Source organism: Tasmannia lanceolata, unplaced genomic scaffold (assembly GCF_043159265.1).
Source record: "Tasmannia lanceolata isolate RefF3 unplaced genomic scaffold, GAP_Taslan_0.1 ptg000015l, whole genome shotgun sequence".
NCBI classification, from domain to species: domain Eukaryota; kingdom Viridiplantae; phylum Streptophyta; class Magnoliopsida; order Canellales; family Winteraceae; genus Tasmannia; species Tasmannia lanceolata.
Window position 1 is genome coordinate 19,311,601 of NW_027518692.1, and position 22,363 is coordinate 19,333,963.

The 22,363-nt window shown below is 40.6% G+C and overlaps 1 protein-coding gene across 2 annotated transcripts; it reads left to right on the forward strand.

Moving 5' to 3' along the window:
• The first annotated feature begins 832 nt into the window (after positions 1-832).
• On the forward strand, positions 833-17,251 carry LOC143893097 (uncharacterized). Of its 2 annotated transcripts, XM_077398055.1 has the most exons (8): positions 837-918; positions 1,014-3,916; positions 4,001-4,159; positions 4,285-4,464; positions 4,544-4,738; positions 15,533-15,631; positions 15,725-16,375; positions 16,673-17,251. In XM_077398055.1, the coding sequence occupies exons 2-8, from the start codon at positions 1,085-1,087 to the stop codon at positions 17,012-17,014; spliced, it is 4,458 nt and encodes a 1,485-aa protein (XP_077254170.1). In that variant the 5' UTR covers positions 837-918; positions 1,014-1,084; the 3' UTR covers positions 17,015-17,251. The 2 variants fall into 2 exon arrangements, with proteins under 2 accessions (XP_077254169.1, XP_077254170.1); XM_077398054.1 differs by having other exon boundaries at positions 833-3,916.
• The last annotated feature ends 5,112 nt before the right edge of the window (positions 17,252-22,363 follow it).

Consider the following 22,363-nt stretch of genomic DNA (forward strand, 5'->3'; position numbering starts at 1 on the left):
AAGAGGAATCCGGATCCCACCTTTGAAGGATCAAGGGTCTGCCTCCATAATGTTGCCCAGCTTCTTCAAGTATTCGGGTGCAATCGGGTGCAGAAGAGAATTTGAATATGATAAAACCATGATCAAGGTAGTACATTTGTAGATTTCCGGAGATCTGCCATCTTCGCAAGAGAGATTCGCGAAGGGAAATGAAGAAGGGTCGTCTGCCAATAAAATACCCAACCAGACAATTCGCCCATTTAGCTTCAGTTTCCAGGGTCTCATCATCATTAAAATGAATCTTCAAATTTTCTTGTTCTTCGGCGGCAGGGGTGATGAGATCTAACTTTGTGGGCACAGTTCCTTGGTCATGGTTTGAGAACAATTTTTTCCATTGATTTGGGGTAGAACTGGGTGGCTTTAGAGTCAGATTCTTACTGTTTCCGGGAGCAAGAATGGAGTTCCTTGGATTCGGCGCAGAGATTGGAAGATCCCTTCTCTGATCGAAGTTAGAAGAAATCAAAGGGTAGGAGCTGCTAGCTATGGGGTGGGAAGCAATTGGGTCTTTCAAGAGACCATCAGCGTCCAAAGGAAATGAAGAAACCGAGGCTCCAAAGGTGCTGTCAAGGAGCCGAGTGTCTGAGGCTGCAGGTTTACTGAGCAGGCATGGCCCACTAGCATGATGCACACAAGAGGGAGCACGACCATTTGCTTCTTTTCCCAAGGAAAGGAGGTAGCTGGCCTTTCCATCTTTGCCTCCCAAGACTTTTAATGCAGACAAGTCAATATTGGGGGCTGCATTGAATGGAGGAGAGGGCGTGCAGGTGACAAGAGAGGGAAAGCACTGCTCTATCTTCTAGTTTTTATTTTTCAGTTGATTTCGCTCTCGGTGTTTCGCAGGCCTTTTCTTGTGCAGGAACGATCAAAGGCCTCGTAACTGTAAGTTTTTTTTCCCCCATATTTCGAAAGATCTGATTTTCGTTTGATTTTATTTCTTTGTTCGATTTTGTAAGATCTTGAACCGTTTGATCCAGAAATCGGAGAGAAAAACAGATTTTCTCTTCGTTTTCTGTAATTTTCCTCTTATTTGATCTGTTTTGATCCAATGACGGCCAAAACGAGTGATTGTAATGGAGTTCTCGAGTGTTTTAAAGCAGAATTTGAGGAAAAACTCAGTTTGAAATTGAATCCTTGTGAAGATCTAGAGAATAACGGTGATTGTAATGGAATTGCCTGCGAAAAGGTTGAGGAGATCGAACTTTCGAGGGAGTGTGTTAATGGAGAATCGGATGAGGCTGGAGAGAGAGATCTTGATACAGTACGCGTGATAGATCTGGTGGAATCTGTAAAAACGGAGTGCAATTTGGAGGAAAATGGTGTGTTGGAGCCGAATGTTGATTCTGTAAGTGAGGAGAATGTGGTGGAATGTGATGAATTGATGGAGAAGGGTGATAATGGGGAAACTTGTGTGGAGAACGGATTTAGTGTTAATGAGAGTGTTTTTTCATGTTCAAACCCTAGGGATTATGTGGATCGTGAGTATGAAAAACCAAATATAGATGGAATTGGGGTGAATGATTTGGTTGATGACGAAAAACAATTGGAAACTGTTGTGTGTCCAGAAGAAAATCAGGAAAGGCAAACTTTGGCTTCGGATGGTGTTGAATCCAATTTGCATCCACTTGAGAATGGAGAAGAGGTGGATACATTGTGCGTGATGGATCCGGTGGAATCTGTTGAAGTGAAGTGCAATGTGGAGGAAGATGGTGTGTTGGATCAGAATGTTGGTTCTCAATGCGAGGAGAATGTGGTCGAATGTGATGAATTGAGAGAGAAGGGAGATGATGGTGAAACTTGCATAGAGAACGGTTGTAGTGTTAATGAGAGTGTTTTTTCAAGTTCAGACCCTAATATAGATGGAATGGAGGTGAATGATATTGTTGATGACGTATCACAATTGGAATCAGATGTGTCTCTAGAAGAAAATCAGGAATGCCAAACTGTGGTTTCGGACGATGTTAAGTCCAATTTGTATCCGATTGAGAATGGAAAGGAGGACGTGTGCTCTGAATTGCATCAGTTCGAGAATGGAGAAGAGGTGGAGACGTCAGAAGTATCTGATGAGATTACATTGGATGGACCTGCAAAGTCTGCCATGGTGGATGCAAAATTAGAAGGTGAAGTCAGACATGACCCGATTGAGAATGGAAAGGAGGATGTGGGCTCTGAATTGCATCAGTTTGAGAATGGAGAAGAGATGGAGATGTTGGAAGTATCTGATGTGATTACATTGGATGGACCTGCAAACTCTGCCACGGTGGATGCAAAATTAGAAGGTGAAGTCAGACATGACCCGATTGAGAATGGAAATGAGGATGTGGGCTCTGAATTGCATCAGTTTGAGAATGGAGAAGAGATGGAGATGTTGGAAGTATCTGATGAGATTACATTCGAGGGACCTGCAAACTCTGCCATGGAGGATGCAAAATCAGAAGGTGAAGTCAGACATGACCCGATTGAGAATGGAAAGGAGGATGTGGGCTCTGAATTGCATCAGTTTGAGAATGGAAAAGAGATGGAGACATCGGAAGTCTCTAATGAAATTACATTGGATGGACCTGCAGACACTGCCACAGAGGATGCAAAATTAGAAGGTGAATTCAGACATGACCCGATTGAGAATGGAAAGGACGATGTGGGCTCTGAATTGCATCATTTCGAGAATGGAGAAGAGATGGAGACATCGGAAGTATCTGATGATATTACATTGGAGGGACCTGCAAGCTCTGCCATGGAGGATGCAAAATTAGAAGGTGAAGTCAGACATGACCTTATTGAGAGCAGGGGACTAGAAAGTGAAGAAATGAATTGGTCTCTTGAGAACAAAAAGTTAGAAACTGAAAAAAACTATGATTTAGAAATAGAAGTTAGAAATAGCTGTGTTGGAAGAGAAGAAATGATGCCTACATGTCCTGTTGAAGGTATGAAACCAGAAATAGAAGTTATAAATGGTTCTGTGGAAACTGGTGAAAGCATTCCCAATTGTATTGCTGAAGATATGCACCTAGAAATGGGAGTTAGAAATGGTTTTGTTGAAAGGGGTGAAGCTACAGAATTTGAAGCGAAAGATATAAATGGTTCTGTTGAAAATGACCAAAGCTTGCCTATTTGTCCTGATACTAATATCATACCAGAATTTGAAGTTAGATTTGATTCCATGGAAAGTGGTGAAAGGTTGATTACGTGTCTTGTGGGTGATATTGAATGTACAGCTAGAGTCAAATATGGTTGTGTCAAAGGCTTTGAAAGTTTGCCTACTTGTCTTGTTGATGATTTCAAATTAGAAACCAATGATGGCATTGACTCCATCAAAATCAGAGCAAACCATGTTGATGATATGGAATTGAAATCTGAAGTTAGCACTGACTCTGTTGAAACTGTTGAAAGTATGCCCACCTGTCCTATTGATGATGTGGAGTTAGAAGCTGAAGGTCGAAATGGCTTTGTTGAAATTTGCAAGAACATGCCTTCTGGTCATGTTGATGATGCGAAGTTAGAAGGTGAGGATGGAAATGGATCTGTTGGAAGCGAGAGCACACCAGATTGTGCTGCCAATGTTGTTGATCTTGAACTTGAAGATCAGCCTACAAGCATGGATGGCGATGAAAAATATAGAGGTGAGGATGCTGCAAGCGCCGATGGGATTTCTTCAAACGGGATCCTACCATCTCCCCATAACGATTCTAGTGCTTCTGCTTTGATTGCACAGAAAGCAGATGCAGAGATGGGCAAAGGTCTACATCTACCTAATTTTATTATTAGAATTCCGAGATTTAGTGACGATAAAATCAGGGCACAAATCAAACTTGCTCAGTCACAAGTTGATGAAAAGACTCAAAGTAGGGACTCTATTAGAGTGGCAATGAATCTGAAAAAGGTAACTGCTACTCACAGAATGTAAATGTGCTTTTGACAATACCTTCTTTTCTTGTTTTTTAATTCGTTAGTTTTGTTTTTTAAGGCTACTCGCAATGAATGTCGGGACAACTTCGAAGCTGCTAAGTTGAAAGAAAGAGCTGCTCGAGATGCAGTCACTGTCAAACACCGGGAAATAGATTCTGTCCAGTCAATAATTAACAAGATGAAGAATGCGACTTCCATCGAAGAGATAGATGAAAGGGTAATAACCTGGACATGTGCTTTATAGTAAAACAGATAGGGTTTTTGTCTTCTCATTTGATTTTGTTTTGCCTTCAATATGGTGTCGGACTATCTACTGTTATTGACTTTATAGCTTGGAAACAGATACATAATATGCAACATATGATAGAGCATGAAACCATGCACTTGAAAGAAGAAAAAAAATTAATACATGAGATCAAGCAACTGAAGCAGTATCGCAAGCAGCTTTGTGCTAGTATGGGTGCACAGACTGAAATTCAGGAGGCATTTAACCAAAGAGACAGCATTGAAGAGCGTTTTAAGGTATTACTACTTTAACTATTGTCATCATCTGATGGTTATTATGATTCTGAGATGCTGATATGGTATTTGATATTCACAGCTTTTGAAGAAGGAAATGGATTCCCTCAGAATGGAGGTTTTGCGGACTGAAATTGTTACTAAAGCTGCTAAGAAGAAATACTATGAGGAATGTGATAATGTAAGTGCATTGCAAGCTCAGGTTAAATCTGCAGATGATCGTCGTCAAGAAGCATATGCAGAGTTATGGAGTCTGAAGAAACAATTGTATGAGAGGGTATGGTCTATTACTCTCTTCCATATATTCTTAAAGTCACTATCTCAATTAATCTGAAATTGATTTATAAACTTGCCTTAAGTTCTGGGTCTCATCATTACTACTTTCCTGAATATGCATAACGAATAATGTGAATTATTTGATCTTTTGCTTTTCTTTGTTAGATCTGTGCTATCATAATTTCATTCATCTTAAAGTTTTTTGGTATTATTTTGGTTATTACTATTTTTACCATTCCTCATAGACTGTGTTTGAGATCTTGAAATGACAAAATGAGTACTTCTGAATGTTTCCCATTCTGGGGCTTCCTTGATCCTATTCTCCTTTTCTTTATTCATCATATATTATAATTTTCAGAAAAAATCTAGAAATGGTTACCCTAATATTGTGGTAGCCACTTGTGTCGATGATCATGAACTGTAAAGTTGCATTGAATTGCAAATGGCAATTATGACATTGAAGCTGATTGCTGTGCGTCCATTGGTTTATAACCATCACCACTCTTTTGTCCTTTTTCTGCGTAATAATACGAAAAAAAAAAAAAACCTCATGGCCATCTGCCTTCCACACCCTCTTATTATTTTCCTCTCTTTAAACCCTTACCTCCACCGTCACAATTATCTTTCTCATCTCTCATACTCAAAAGCGTCAAAGAACCTAATCGTTGACAATTACCGCATCGGCTTGAATCAATCACTATGGTAATAGGAGACCAACATATTTTTGGGCAGAGTAGGGTGGAAGAGGAGGCCGGGAATATATATTTACGGTGTTGTAATGTCGGAAGGCAAAGGAGTAGCATGAAACCTTATGCAATCTTGGAGCTCATGACTAAGCTTTTATGTTATTAGCTTTTTTTTTTCTTTTTGAAAATTGATAGTTTCGTTGATACTATGAAAATTATGGGTCCCTACTTGCATTACATAGAATCAAATAAGGGAGGCTAGGAGCATGCTCCTAAGCCCGTAACAAACCAAATAATCTTCAGGGTCAACTATTACAGTGATGTCTACACTACCATACGCTGCCACCTTGTTGAGCAACTATTTCGCTCTCCTTTCGAATTCTTCCTCCACTACCCTTTATTTCTTGAGGTCCCGTGCTCATCTTTTCAAAGACAGGGAGGAGACAAGGCATTCATCAAAACAGACTTGTCATCACCATCTAGATAGTCATTCAGTTTGAGCTTATGTGCAAGTCGTCAAAACCGAAGGAACCTCCTCCATGCTATGCTGGATCTGGGACACTGGCAAGATAAGGAGAAAAACCTCCGGAGTCATGTTCAGGACTTCCAGAGGTTCGCTGGTCGTAGGCTTTTCTTCTACCAGCCGGATACCCACTGCCTTAGTCTTATCCCATTTTTGCCTCCACCCAACCCTTTTTACGAACCCAAGTATCCTAAAGAGAGAGTGCCTGAATAACGGTAAATGGTTGTCTTTTAACAGAATAATCCCGCAGAGTCTATACCCAGTGAACAACCCGGCTTGAGGCTCTAGCCTGAGTAGCCGTCTTCCAGAGCAAGATGAGGAATCTCCTGGATTATCAGGAGATGCCATTCCTCCTTTGTTAATGGTAGCCAGGAAGAAGATCTATCTTTAGGCTTCAGAGCCTCTTCAAAATATGAGGTTGGGGGTACCTTTTAGCACCAAACCCAAGACCTTGAAGCCTCCGCTCCTAGAAGAGAGCGCTAGGAAGCTGAAAGGACAATTTCCCAGCTACCGAGGAAGGTAAGTTAATCAATGCATCCATAAACGCTTTAATCACTATAATCTCCTTCAACCCCAGGATCCACGGCTACTGGCTATAGATGGGACCTATCCTCCCAGACTTGGAATAAAATTTTAGGAGCTTCAACAATCAGCTGTTTATCTTCCTTGATCCTGGTTTTGAAACCAAGATATTTCCCAATATATTCATAAGGAAATTTTCTTGTGATCTTGACCCCCTGGCTAGGGGATTTAAGCCATTGTAAGAACCGCCAAGAGCACGATAGTCAAAACTCTTCCTGGCTCTAGGGTGAAGACAAAACGTATTGGTATTAGTGAAAGGTGCAACCAACGAAGCAGTTTTCCACCTAAGGGCAGGGTATTTAAGCATAGATTTCTCGGGACTCACCAACAGACTAAAATGGTCTGAATTCCTCTCTTAAGGTCCCATCACATCTTTTTCGAGGCAGACCAACGACACATTCTTAGGCATCCCAACACGATGATTTGATTGGTTAGATTTAAAATTTGAATCCCATATGGGGCCCAATGGCTCATCATGCAAAGGCCTTTCACTCGCCGGAGATCGATCCACCGGCGAAGGAGGACCCGATCCAGGGATAGTAGAATCAGAATTTTCCTTCGAAAGATCAACCCCAATGGTATAGATCTGGACTAAAAATTTGAGCTTAACGTAGGAATTAGAGAAAAGCCAGCCGGGGTTAGAAGCTTGGCCGAGACGTAACTTATACAATTCTGGTGGTTGCCCTCCATCTTGGTTTCTACAACCTTACCAAAAAGGCCCCCTAACGTCTCCACGGTGGAAACAGCCCAGGCGTGCAATGTGATGCCATAAAAATGAACCCAAAGAGTTTCCTCTCCTTGAGTAAATTCCTTTTTCTATGGTGAGAGGGAAAGCAAATGGTTATCCAAGGCCATAGGTCCCTTAGTGAGGATCTGTAATGCTTGTCATTCTGTTTTAAACATAAAAAGGACTTCATTCTTCGTCAACATAGAAGGACAATATAAAGATGGGATTTCCCAGGGCACCCGTGCTCATTTCCAAAGCTCCTGCAGCCTGCAGGGTCTCATTATGGTTTTTCTTTTCCCCTATCAGGCAGGCTCTTAGGGAACCCATTCGCACATCCACTTCCCTGCCCGAGATAGATAAAAGTAGAACCCCTGAATTTTTGCAGCGATAAATTTTACCCGAATCAGGCCAAAGATCATCTTCACTACCATTGGATTCTACCCTAGATGATGAGCTAGCACGAGGAACCCATTTTGAGGGGATTATGGTCCTATGACACCAGCGACAATCATCCCGCCATCTAAAGTTAAGATATTGACAGGGAGAGCAAAACCATGCTCCTGATCTATTATCTCGATCATGCTTAGATCTCCCTATGGGTCTCCCCTCGTCTCCCCAAGATGTGAGGGGGGGAGGGGGGGGGATTCAATCTAGCTTGCGGACACCTTCTACATCTAATCCGCCATCCAAAATTATGGTAGCGACAAAGTAGGCACTGCCAATCCTCCTCCCCTCCCCACCCCATCTTACCACAACAACTTGGTTTTTCTTAAACACTTTTACTAATGTTTTAAATTTAGATCTCTTTTGCATGTCCAAGTCCTTAACCATAACACCAGAATTAGTCTTATAACTGTAATGGATATGTCGTTTTCTTTTACTTATGATTTATTTTAGTATTTTATCGCATTTTGGTTACCCTAGGTATGAGGGATGTCCACATAAATTTATCGCCCATTATCCTTTGCCCATGGCCTATTACCCAACACTTAGCTCTTTAAAATTTTCTTATATTTTATTGCGAACAATATGACCCACCACTTATTCCTTCTACCCTCGCTTAAATCCATTTGACTTGACTCTATTGGCTAGCCTTTGGGCCTGCCACTTTACCTAAAAGAAACTCCATTATAAAACCGTGAGAACCCTTCTTCAAGCCAGAAGTTTGGTTGAAATAAAAAAGGGGCCTCCCCCTCTTGCATCAAAGGTACGCCACTGTCTCTCTTTCTTGTCTTTCTTCTCCATCTCCTCTTCTCTTTTATCCCTATTCCCCTCCTTCCCTCTTCTCCCTCTCGGCTTCCACCATCTCTCTCCCTATCTTTCTCCTTTTCCACATCCTTTTCACCTCTCCTCCTCTCCAAGGTTTTAACTTTCGGTTCTGGTTGGTACAAAATAGAAACATTTTGGTTTCGGTTGGAAATTTCAGTGGACATCTTGTAAAATCACTGAAACGTATGGAAGTATTGTTGTCTTGTTGAGTTAAAACCCGTCTATTGCTTCTAAATTACCAGAAAGTGATCCTCAAACCTATAAAATTTTAGATGTTAGCGATTATTAATCTTCTCTTTATCTCCCCCTTCTGTCGTTAACATTGAAATATCATATGAATCCTCACCTTGTGAATTAGAGTAATGTTGTCTTATTGATTTCACATATCCTAACGGAACTTGTCTCTTTGACATCAACCGTTTCATGGCCAAGGCATCTCCATTTTTCTTTAAGATCTCACCAACATTTTATCAATGGAACCACCAGCTTAAGTTCCCTTAGGTTTATAGTTTGGATCTTTTTGGGAAATGGCTTTGAAGTTTGGCTGTAGCTGGGAAATATGGAGAGGGTAGGGATCTAGGTAGCAGTAAAGAATTGAGAGCATGTAGGTGCGTGTGTCTTGTTAGGAATGAGTTCTTGCCCGGGGTAAAGTTCAGGTTAGGGTAAGGGGATGGGATTACATTCTGGATTGATTTGTAGTTGACAGATCTCCCTTGTGTCGTGCTATCTCAGATCTCATAATGTCATGTTCAAGTGGAGGGCGTGGGTTTTTTCACGAAAAAAAAAAACACAATTGAAGATTCTTGAGTCCACCAACTTTCTTAGATTTTTCCATATTTCAGAGGAAGCTTTTCCTTTGCTAGAAGATGAATATGGTCGTATTTCGGCACCCTTGAGTCTCAGGGTGTTTTTCTGCTGGGATCATTCATTTTTTTTTTGAAATGGTAGAGAAATATCATTAATGAAAAGATAAAGTGGGCCGAGGAGGACCACTACAAGAGAACAAGAAACACAAAAACAGAAAAAACAGAAAATGAGAAATACAACTCTCACGGAGGAAGGAAGTCAAACCACTCCAAACCCATACGACTAACCCCCCTAGCCAACGAATCCGCCTCCCCATTAGCCGATCGCCGCACATGATTACAAAATATAGTAGAGCCCGAGATTAGATCTTCTCTTTCATCAAAAATAGAGGAAAATCTCCAAGGGGGGACCACCACCCCTCTCAACCAACGAATCACATTAAGTGAATCCCCCTCCACAATGGATCGATCCATACTCTCTTTATCAGGTCTTTTAATGCCGTAATATACCGCCTTCACTTCGGCCTCTGACGCGGCACAAATCCCAAGATGACCGGAATAAGCCAATACCACATACCACATTACTACAATCATCCCTACACAAGCTGCTAACCCCACCCGGTCCCGGGTTTCCAAGACTCGAACCATCAAACTTCAATTTGAGCATCCTAATGGGTGGAGCCTCCCGCCTCTGAACAATCTGAGGCCCCCCTCCCTACTAAAGCAAACTTCCCTCCACCCCTCCTATAAATCAAAGGCCAATACAAAGCGGAAAGCTGGAAGACATTTTTCCCAAGAAATAGAGAGAGCAATAATTTTCATGTAAAGCCAATACGGAGATTTGGCAATTCCCTCAAATACTCTAGAATTTCTTTCCTTCCAAATCACCCATCATGTAGCAAGCAAACAAATTTTCCACAACAATTTACCTTTCTCTCTCCACGGAACATGACCCCCATTGAAGCAACAAGTCCGGCATAGAAAAAGGAAAGACCCAAAAGATGCCGAACCTCGAAAGGATATAGCTCCATATCTGACGAGTGAAAGAACAATGCATGAAGAGATGACCCATAGATTCCCTATCCCTCAAGCAAAGAGGACAATGATCGATAAGCATCATACCACGCTTACAAAGGAAGTTAATCGTTTGAATCCAATCAAGACATGCCGCCCACCCGAAGATACAAACTCTAGGCGGGGCAATGATACTTCCAAACCTTGGCTTAGATAGAGGATACACCACCGGGCACTAAAAAACTATAGAAAGATTTGACAGAGAAGATACTAGAAGATTCTGCAGTCCATACTCTTTTGTCCAAACCAATCCTCTTGATATAGCACCCATCTAGAAGTTTAAGAAACCGAGAAACCGACTCTAACTCCCTATCAAAGAAATTCCTTCTAAATATCGGGGAGTGAACTATACCACCTCCATTACGGACAAAGCAATCACAAACGAAAGCTTCTTTCGAAGAAGCTACTCTATACAGATCCGGGAATAAATCCATAAGAGGAGCATCCGAACACCACACATCGCTCCAAAATTTGATCCTATCCCCCACATAAACGTTAAACCTAATACTCAAATTAAACGCATGAGACATTTTTAAAATGTCACGCCACATCGTCAGACCTTGTTTTTTGAACCGGTTATCAGACTCCCACTTCCTCGACAAACAACTATATTTACTACTAATCACCCTCACCTACATTTGACTTTGTTCTTCTCCAAATCTCCATAACCATTTCCCCAACAAAGCCTGGTTAAATTCCTTTACTCTTTTAATACCTAGACCTCCATTCTTGAAAGGGAGGCACATCTTTTCCCATCTCACTATAGAAATACCTTTCTTCTCGTCATTACCTCCTTATAGAAGTCGGAGAGAAGGATGGCCTCTGAAGGAGGATGTGGACGTCATGCATATCCTTTAGAATCAACTGTCCTTAGCCAGATCAACACTTTGGATGTTTTAAAGTTTACAAGCTTCCGTTTGGTGGACAGGTGTGTGTTGTGCATATTCAACGGAGATTTATCTGATCATATTCATGTGCATTTTCACTAATCTTGCAACTTTGGAAATCGATTCTATGATGGTTTATGGTTCAATGGTCTTTCCCCACTTCACTAAAGGACATTTTTCAAATTCTAGACTTGGTAGAGGCCTCATCTTACAGAGAAGGGTCCATTTCTCTAGGTCATGGTTCCTTGCATAGTTTTTTTTGGATCAATTGAAAAAGAGAACCTACACACTTTATTGGGCTCGGTTCTCCCTTTGTTGCACTCTTTACAAAGTCAATTTTTTGTTTGCAATTTGGGCTTTTGGGAAAGAAGAATTTTGGGGAGCCTTTACCCGTCACTTCTTTAGGAAAAGGAAAGTGACCTTTGTCGGCCATATGACAAAAAAAATAAAAAATAATGACATCGACCTAGGTTCTTCCCATGGTCATTTTGTTCAAGTCTCCCGCCATTGCACGATTTGTGGAGGTAAAATGGACGTGAATAAACCTTCACAAATCTATCCATTGGGATGATCCTATGGAGCTAATTTTTTGGGCACACCCTATCTATGTGAGGGCCCATCAAATGAATGCTTTGGATCACCCAAACAATGTGGCCCCCACTGTATTTTAAGCTACTGTGTAGATAACTTATCTACACTAGTGTGTAGAAACTCTTTTTTCTCTCTCTCGCTCATATATATATATATATATATATATATATATATATATATATATATATATAGAGAGAGAGAGAGAGAGAGAGAGAGAGAGAGAGAGAGAGAGAGAGAGAGAGAGAGAGAGAGAGAGAGAGGCTAAGGCTACCATTATGATATTATTGGAAGAGTTTTCTTTGCTATCAATCTTGAAGTGAGTTCTTGATCACTAGTTGGTGTGAGGACATGGAGTTTCTTCTCTTCATATTTTGAGGTAATGTCTTCATCATCTGTCTTTCTAATTGTAATTCTAAATTGCAGAGGTCTTATGTATTTGTTGGTTTTGAATGTTAAAGTTTTTGTGGATAATTTGGTTTTATTATTATTGTTGAAAGGATCATTTTGAACAAATCTGATCTTAAATTGGACGGTCGAATTGAGTTAATTTCAACCATCATATTTATAGATTGACTTGATCTCAAGATCCCATGGTCAAATTAGATTAGTTCACTATGGATGGTTGAGCTTAACCTATATGTGGAATTAAAGGTAGATTAAGGGTTAGATTTGAATCTATTTTTAAAAAGTTCAAACCCTAGATTAGTTAGATTTGGGTGAGCTTTGCATAGTCAAGGGGTAAAGCACATCTATCTTCTAGTTCTGCATCATTTCGGTATTAGTTTTTTTTTAAAGGATCATTTCAGTATCAGTTATGAGAACTAGATTTCCTTCCCCTGGTCCAGAGTGATGTTATGCGGAGGTACTCTGGTCCGATTGCCGAGAAGGATTCTAATGAGGTGGAAGTTCATGCTTTGTTGATTGGGATTCCTCTTGTGGATCACTCTTCTTGATTCTTAAATTGTGAATGGAGATTTGCTCAACGCCATTCATTGAGTGAGGGATGGAGTCAGTTACCCTTTGCACTCGATGAATGGTATTGAGGAGGTGCTTGACTTGGTCAAGGGGCACGCCATTTCTTTTCATCAAGTGTATGGAACTCGGCCAATAGTAAGGTGGATCAAATGGCCTGTTATGGAATGGATAGATTGAGGCTAGAGGCTTTTGATTTTCTTCCTTCTTGAGGCTTTTTGTTTGTTTCTTTTCATTTTTGTTTGGGGTTTTAGACCATCTTAGCTGCTGATCCTTGCTCTTTTTGATAAAGCTTCACCATTCACTATAAATAAATAAAATTAGAGGGTCATCATACCCAACCATCGATACATTTTCTCCTTATCTAAGGGGAAAATGACATTTAAACATATGGGGGTGTAGTAACTTCAACCCTGTTTCCTATTAAAAGTTCTTCTTCTCCTACCCATAAAAAAAAAAAAGTTCTTCTCCTTCCCCTCCCTCTCATTCACCTGTGGCTCCTAGCACTTAGGTGAGCACCTTTGCTGAGACAACACTCCGTTCTTGGATTATTACTGTTATTCTTTAACTACTTCAACTATACATATATTGTAACTATCATTAAGTTGTTTAAGCATGGATGCTTGTATGTAGTTTAGCCACTAACAGGTCAATAACAGTAGAATAAAACTTGATAACTTAAAATAAATACAAGCAAGATAGGAGATGGTGTCTATGTTACAAATATTGTTCAATTTCTCGGCAAGGGAAAATCTCTGGATATATATTTTTATCTTTATTTTTTTGGGTTTATATCGGCAAATATGATAAAAATTTTTTTTTTAAAAAAATATAAAATTATATGATTTAAGAAAAAATATAAATAAAAATATTTTGATATTATCGCAATATGACTGCGGTAAATGATTAATTACAATCCCGGATTTATTTCGAGATTTTCTCGTTTTATCAAAATGTCGCGATGAAACTGCTGTATTTTGAAAATATCGGAGATGTTTGTGACATAGGGTGGTGCAAGCGGAACACATTGTCATGCATATCAGTGGCATTAGCTCAAGCTGTATTTGATCGCACTGCAATATACAGCCTCTTTTAGGATTCAATGTTATGTTGTTGTAGTAGAAGTTTTTCAGCATCTTCCTTCACTCTTCATGTTGTACACACTATAGAACCTATGCTGGTCTGGCAGAAAGTTTCTAGTTTCTTTGCTACAATTTGACTCTACTGTTGTGCTGGTGGTTGGGTTTTTACTGATTTGAGGCACCTATTCTGGATCAGTGGTTATTGTTTGATCCCTCCCTCCCTCCCTCCCTCTCCCTGTCTCTCTCTCTAATCCCATACCCAAACAGCCAGTGTTGCTAACATTTCTTTTTGGTAGCTAAGCTGGACTGAACCTGCGATCTCAAGTTTGCACAAAGCCTTGTCTGATTGAGCTACTGGCTCAACTGATCCCAGGCTGTATTTTCTCATGATCAAGTGCCCATTTATCATTGAAAATATTCATAAAAAATAATAGACTTGAAAAAATAGGAACTGTTGTAATATTTGCAGGATGCCGTAAACCCAATGGTCCTTTTTTTCTGGCCTGTTGCAGATCTATTTTAAGTTGTCAACTTGATAGGGATTTTATTAGAACCTTTTTGATAGAGTATTAGAACTTCTTGATCTTTTAAAAGTGCTGGGAACAATAGCTGCTTTATTTGATGGTGTATTTGAATTTGTAGCTCTGGTCTGGAATTGTCTAGTAAAGTAGTTTGAGGTCTGGTCATCAAAGAGTTGTGACTGGTAAGGCCTCTCTCATTAGTCACTCTAGAACCAATGTTGCATCGGTTCCAAGGCTCAGTCAGGTCAAGCATAGCCTTTAGCATCCCGTGTCATTTGGTACGTTTTCTTATTTTGTGCCAGTAGAAGAAAAATAAAAAATCTGGTCATATATATATTTTCTTGATTTTGGTGAAATTTCAACTTCAAATTCCTAAGTTAATTTTTCATTTTGATAAAATTATTGTGTTTGCTTGAAAATTTTCATTTGTTCGGTTCCCATCCAGAAAATTATTTTTGTGCTTGATACTTTGTGGCATCATTTTCATGGTTTACGGTGACCTGTTAGATTTGGAAGTGTTGGACAATCGCCAAATTTGGAGCCGTGGGATTGGCCTTGCCACGATTAGTTGGTGATTTAGGCACCAAAGTAAAAAAAATGGTTCAAGGAACTTAGTTGATTACCTTATCCCTAACTACCAGGTCTTCACCTCCAAATGATTCCACCTAAAATCGGCTATGAATTGTTATTGATATAAACTACACTAGATGCTGTAGTATGGAGTGGGCAACATTTTTTCAAGTATGTGCGTAGTTGTTCATTGACTTCATTCAATAGGCCATCGACTTTATTGTATAAAACATTGGGTCTGTGATTGTTTTTTTTTATATTATGAAGCTGGTGTTTCTTCAGATTATTACCTAGACTAACATTCCCAATTGGTTGTATTTTTGCTATCTGATGGCTAATTGTATTACTGAGAGCGTGTGTTTGTTTCGAACATTTTTATGCGATAAACTGCATTTAATTGCTAGAAGTCACTGTTTATACTCCAAACAGCATATTTAACTTATGATGAATGTATACTCGCACGATGAATACAAACATTTAACTACTTGAGAGTTTGCTCTTGCAGAATAAATATTTTCGCATATACAAGGAAGATCAACAGGCAGCTGCGAGGTACCCATTAGCAGGAGATAAAGAGGCACTACAGTCTCTATGCAGTAATCAGGTAAACCTAAAAATGATTCTCTCTTTCTCTCTCTCCACTTTATATGGTCAATCTTGACGTTGCTGATTATTGATATGTACACACGTGGTTTAGGTGGAGAAAATTATGGAACTATGGAACAAAAACGATGAATTTCGTAATGAATACGTCAAACACAACATGATTAGCACAGTTAGGAGACTTAAGACATTAGATGGAAGGTCACTGGGGCCTGATGAGGAACCACCTGTGCTACGTAATCCTGCTGAGGGGAAAATTGATAGTGTTTGTTTGACATCAGAGAAGATAAATGCAGCATTGCCTCCATCTTTAGAAACATTGCAAGAAAGAGGCAGTGCCGACCCACCCCAGAAGGCAGATTTAAAGCCCACTGTTGATACTGCGCCTAAAAATCGAATGGCTAAATCCAAAAAGACTCCCACTCTCTCTTCTACAGAAACTGGCTCAACAATAGTTTCCAGTAGGGTAGACGCAAAGGAGGAGACAGAAAAAGAGATCAAGCGAAGAAAGGAGGAAGATGAGTTAGCGTCGAAGGAAAAGGAGTTGGCAAGAAAGGAAGAGAAATTAGCAAGAAATGAAGAGGAGTTGAAAAAACAAGAAGCTGCGGCCAAGTTGAAAGAACAACGGCGGTTGGAGGAGATTGCCAAAGCTAAGGAGGCTGAGGAGAGGAAGAGGCGCAATGCTGAGAAGGCTAAAGCCAGGGCCGAGTTAAGAGCGCAGAAGGAAGCCGAGATCAAAGAAAAGGTAACTCTAATCATCTCTCACTGTATAAACACATACTTTAGAAATACTCATGGGTTCTGTTTTGGGTTCCAAGAAAATGGAGGTTTAAAATTTAACTTGATACTTTGAAATCTTTTATTATATCCCTTTTCCCACAAAGATACATTTTTGGATTGGGTTTTTTTATCGTTTTACGCCGATCAATGCTGGTTTCCATGCATTTCTCTGATTGATTTATTCTGCGATGGCCGTGTATTTATGTGATAGATTCACGCTCCTTTTGGTTTGTTAATTATGGTGTGATATGAACTTGTGCAGGAGAGGGAGAAGAAGGAAAGGAAGAAAGAGATGAAGAAGGCAGCAGCCACACTTTCAAACAAAGGTGACAATGACACAGACAAAATCGTGTCTGAAAATGCTCAGGAGCCTGAAATCAAAGAGAAGCCAAGTACTACAATGAAGAAGAAGTCTGTGAAATCAGCGGCAGCGGCAAAGCAGACCAAGGCAACACCTCTCCCTTTGCCTCTTCGCAACAGGCGTAAGAAGAGAATGCAACCATGGATGTGGGCACTTGTTATTGCTGTGATCATTATCGTCTTGTTTTTGGTAAGCAACAGTGCTTTTCCTTTCAAATTTGGGTTACAAAACTTAGGCTTCTAAGTTTTTATACCTACTACAAGTATAAATAGATTGGATAGGGTGTGATTTTAGATAGATTCCAGCCATTCTTTTGTGAAACTTGGTGGGCTTCCTTGGGGTTTTTCTTTTTTCTTTTTCATTCATAGCTTGAATTTTAAGGGTGTTTCCCTTTAGGTCTCTTCAATTTCACTTGGGACTTGTAGAGATCATCTTCTATACCTTGCTTTGGATTAAAAAAAAAAAAATACTAATTTTATATATTGTTTTGCCTGGAATTATAATAAGATGATTTCATGCACTGTTGATCCACTCTGTGATCCTACTAACCCTAAAACCATTCACAACTTGCCTAAAACCACACGCTTTAGGTCGAACCATGACATCTTTGTGCATATAAAGAATTGTATTACATCTATGTCATTTTCAGTGTATGGCAAGTGAGGGTCTTGCAGTGTTAGGGTTTCTTCGATCTTCCGGTCCCTTTCTCTCACAAGTGTAGGGACCTAGGAGGTTATGAGCATTTTTTGGGGCGAGATTTGCAAATAGGTCTATCAAAATTAGGCCAGCTTTCAACTTCCTGATCAGGATGTCAAAGAAAGCTTTGGGAGTCTGTTTTGATTTAAGAGGAGTCAATAGCAAAAAGGGACTTGCATTCGGAAAATTTGTTGCCGACCAGGTGAATAGTAAATAGCAACCAAACAATGCTAGGAAAAGGAAAATATTTCTTTTTATTTTGTTTTTTCATTTTTTTTGTGCATTGTTTGGTTTGAATGTACATGGTGGCTGATAGTAGTAGAAGATTATAATGCAAAAGCAAGTGTCATCGTACACATATGGTGTGTTTTTTGTTAAATATTATTTATGCAGTCTTGTTTCTCTATAAGAAAATGAATTAAAATTACAAGCATTTAATCTTTTTCTGGACCCCATAAAAAGCCAATTTTTTAGGAATTTTAGACCAAGCTTCCAATAAACTAAGATTTTCGGCTAGCCCGGTGGAGTCTCCTCCTATATATATGTTTCTTTCTGGAGGCATCCATGATTCGATGAGAGTAATTTTTGAGCCATATCACAATTCAAAGCTGCAAAAAAGATAGCAGCGACACAACTAGAAAGTATGGTTTCAATATTGGTATGTAATCCTATATGTTGAGAAAATCTGCCCACGCAAATACGATCTGATCGTGCACATATTAACTGAAAAATAGGAAATAAAACATGCCACAAGATGAGCACCGAAATTTTACGCGGTTCTGTCATGCCTATAAACACGATCTTCCACCATAAGAAAAACAATGTACAAGGATTACAATGGATTAAACCCTAACCCTTTCCTTGCTTCTCTCACTCAAGATCGTACAAGAGAGTAACCCGAGAAAAAACTCCAAGTAGACCCAAGGGGAACCTGAGAAAACTCAAGAGAAATAGAATTGAGAAAAAACCCCAAGAAGAAGACCCAAGAGGAACCCGAGAAAACTCAAGAGAAATAAACTCGAGAAGAAACACATCTCTCTCTCTCTCTCTCTTCCCTTCTCTTGTTTTTTGATAGGTAAGCTGGGGTTTGGTGGGGCCCTACCATTTTATTAAAATGAGAAAGATATTACAATGAGCTTACAAAACTCAAACCCTATCCCAAGAATAGGGATACAAACTTAGAGAGCAAGACCTATCGGTAGGAGCAATATCTAAGGAAAAGTGAAAACACAAAGGACTTCAAGAACCACATGCCCACCTCCTGTCACAGTTCATTTTCTTGGGGTCTCCTTTTGGTCGGTAATCTTCCTCTGTTGTTGGGGCCCGCCATCCAATTTTTGAGAACCATTCTCCTTAGGTGAGTCGTCATCAAGTTTCTCAAGAACATAGGTCACCAATTTCCTCTATGGGTTTCTTCTTACTTTTGAATGATCTAATTTTTCTTTTGATGTCTCCATCTCCGCGTCTTGAGGACTAACGGGCTCTCCATTTTTCTTAACGGGCCTCCATGATTGAAATCTCTACAATAATTGCAAATCTTCCAGTCATACACTATTTGTTGCAAATATACTCCCAAGGCTGCTCTAAGCTTGATTGAGTCCGGAAGTAGCTGGTCAACTTTGATTGTCTTGTTGACTCAGCAGTGGGAGTGTCCATGTAGAGGGGCTTTCCTATGATGCTGGCGACTTTGCTGAGGCTATGAGGGGTCCAGAACTTAAGGTGGAGCCCTGGGAGGCGAGTCCATATGGGAATTTCCGGGAGTGTTTTCTTTGCCAAGGAGGTTTATAGAGTTTTCACTTTTCTGGGGGTTTTTTTCTCTTGTTTTGTCGCAACCCTCTTGTGAGCCGACACCCTTTTTATAATTAATAATTAGGTTTTACCAAAAACCCAAAAAAAATATTTCTATTATTGCCTTTTGCCTTCCCACTCAAGCAACCCACGGTGGTGGGTATACATGGGAACTTTCCCAACACCAAGTATAAACATTTTAGGCGGGCGGACACTAAGATGGAATACACGCCCAATATCCCTAATGTCCCTAATGCACCCCACATTGGATTTACAGATTGTATCTTTCTGGTTACCCTTTGGTCGTCCCCGTTTTCTGTAACTACGGGATGAACCACGACAGCCAAGGGCCCAGATATAGGGGCATCACATCACCGATGCCATATACCATACATTTTGTTATTTTTTCCCTCCTAAATCGTTTGAGCATTATTCTTTCATGGTACAAGGCGTTGTACAACGGTTTGAAACCTGTTTTCTATTAAAATAATGGAATCCACTCACAGTACAGGCCATCTACTAAACAAAATTTGAACCAAACCAAAATAGAGGAAATGGTTTGTGAGCAGATAAGCTTATTTGAGCAGGAGCTCACAGACACATGTGGCTGTGGTGATAAAGGGCTTAGGTATAGTTCCAAATGACAGACTGAAACAGAACTATGAAATGTGACTAAATGAAACAAAGTTCAAAACACACACACACACACTCTCTCTCTCTCTCTAAAAGGACTAATAGATTCTCTCTCTCTAATGTAACTAAATGCTTCGAAACTAGGGGTGCAGCTCGGGTCGGGTTGAGGCCAACCCGAGGAACCCATTTTTCCAACCCAACCCGACCCAACCCGATTTCCAACCCGACTAGGCTCAACCCGACCCAACCCGATTTCACCATTTGTTTGATTTCTCCATTTTATTTTTGTATTTCCATCTCATCCTAGTCATTAGATGTTCCCCAACAAGAGGGTTAATTAGGACAACTTTTACCAAGTTTTTTATTTCTTTCTAGATTTGAATTATACAATGACAAAACAAACATAGAAGTAAAATTTTTATACATATCGGAATTGGAAATCGGGTTTCGGGTTTCGGGTCGGGTTGCCCGACACCCCAACCCGATTTCCAATTCGGGTTGATTTTTCCCAAACCAACCCAACCCAACCCGATTTAAAAAAAAACTTAACCCGACCCAACCCAAATTCGGGTTGAACCCGTCGGGTTCAGGTTGAACCCGACCCGAGTTGCACCCCTATTCGAAACGAGGACTCCCCTCAATTTTGAAAGAGAAAAGTACGGAATGTGGGCTGATGTTTGGAGAAATTACGGATTGCGGGCACCTTTTAAAACAAGAACGAAACACGGACTAATCTCAAAATCGGGTGGGAAAATGACCCCAATACCCTTCTGACACCATCAGGACCAAGGTGGAGTCCTCGTATGTCGGTCCTTCTGACATGATATCAATCATCCTCGTATGTTGGTCCATGGTACTTGCATCATTCCGTTTGCAGATTCCTTCTTCTTGTATCAGAATTGTGCCGGTGGCGTATCTGCATTATACCAGTGGCGTATCCGTTTTCCTTTTCAGTGGCACACAGTTTTTGTACCGTTGGTGTACGTATGTTGTAACTAGCTGTATTGTACCACCCACGTAGCGTACCGGTGGCGTGTATCTCAGGTAACGGTGGCGACCTATCGAGAAATAATGACCTGGTTGGAAAGGGCACCATCATTATGAGGCACCGTTCCAGGAGGCGGTAAACCCGAACCATCACCAAATTACATCTATTTATTTGTGCCTTGGGTTCTTCTCCCCCATCCCATTCGAACCGTCCCTAACTACTGCAAGTCTGCAACTCTCTTCTCTCAACAATGGCGCAAGACCTCGATCTTTCTACACTAGGGCTCTTTGAGGCTTTAGTTGTGGACGTGGACTCCTCGCCGGAGGCTGATCGTGCCGTTACGGAAGAAGAGATTAAAGAAGAAACCCCCTGAACTCCCAGCCCTTCCTCCTCCGGTGACCGGAAAGAAGTCGGAGAAAGGTTCCTCGAAATCTCGCGCTTCATCCTCGGACACGTGGTAGATGTACTGCAAGAAGTGCCTCCGAGCCTTTGCTGGAAACTTCCAACGATCGGTGAGACGCGCCAAGACTCGGGGTTAGGAGTTTGCCACCGAGTTCCTCCAACGGGGGGATGAGGTGTGTGACCTCCAGATGAAGGCCGCGCTCCTGGAGGAAGAGAATGCGGTTCTGAAGGCCCGACTGGAAGGCTCGTAGGTGGGTGCTAATCCTTCACAGGTGGAGGTTCCTCCCGAGGCAGACCTTGCCGAGTGATTTTCTTCACTCGGATTCCTCGGACCCGGATCTCGTTATCGAGGAGGCGAGAAGTCCTTCTCTGGAACTCTTCTCTAAGGATCCAGAAACACCTTTTTGTTAGTTGTATAGGAGTTTCAGTCGCTACTATCAACTTTCTGTTTTCTGTTTACTTTTATTTTCTGCTCAATACAAATGTTTGGAAAGCTGACTGTTAGAAGATGTGTAGTAGTAGATGACTGTTTGTTCAAACCCGTGTATAGATGATTGATTAATCAATACCGTTCTTCTTTGTTCTGTTCATGTCGTCAAGGCCCAATCCATTTGATATGAACTTGTGGTTACATCACAAATGAAGTATCTGATGCAAAATGTCCATGATTTTCCACTGAATAATTTTTGGGTAAAAACCAAACCAGATTCAATACCTGGATACAAGTAGATAGAAATCAGAAGAAATTGATTAACTGGGTAAATATAAAAAATGGCACGCCATCGGAATATACGGTACGCCACCAGAATTTATGGTATGCCACCGGAATATATGGTATGCCACCAGAATATATGGTACGAACTTAGAACCTCACTAAAATGATTTTTTCATCAAGAGTTGGGACAATGTCTCTGTATTTAGGGACATAACGGCTAGGGGTGGACATGGTTCCGGTTCGAACCGAGGAACCGAACCGAACCGGCACATATGGTTCGGTTCGGTTCGGTTCCATAGTTATATGGTTCGGTTCCGGTTCTAATAACCTGGAACCGATGGAAATTCGGTTCGGTTCTGGGTTTGGATCC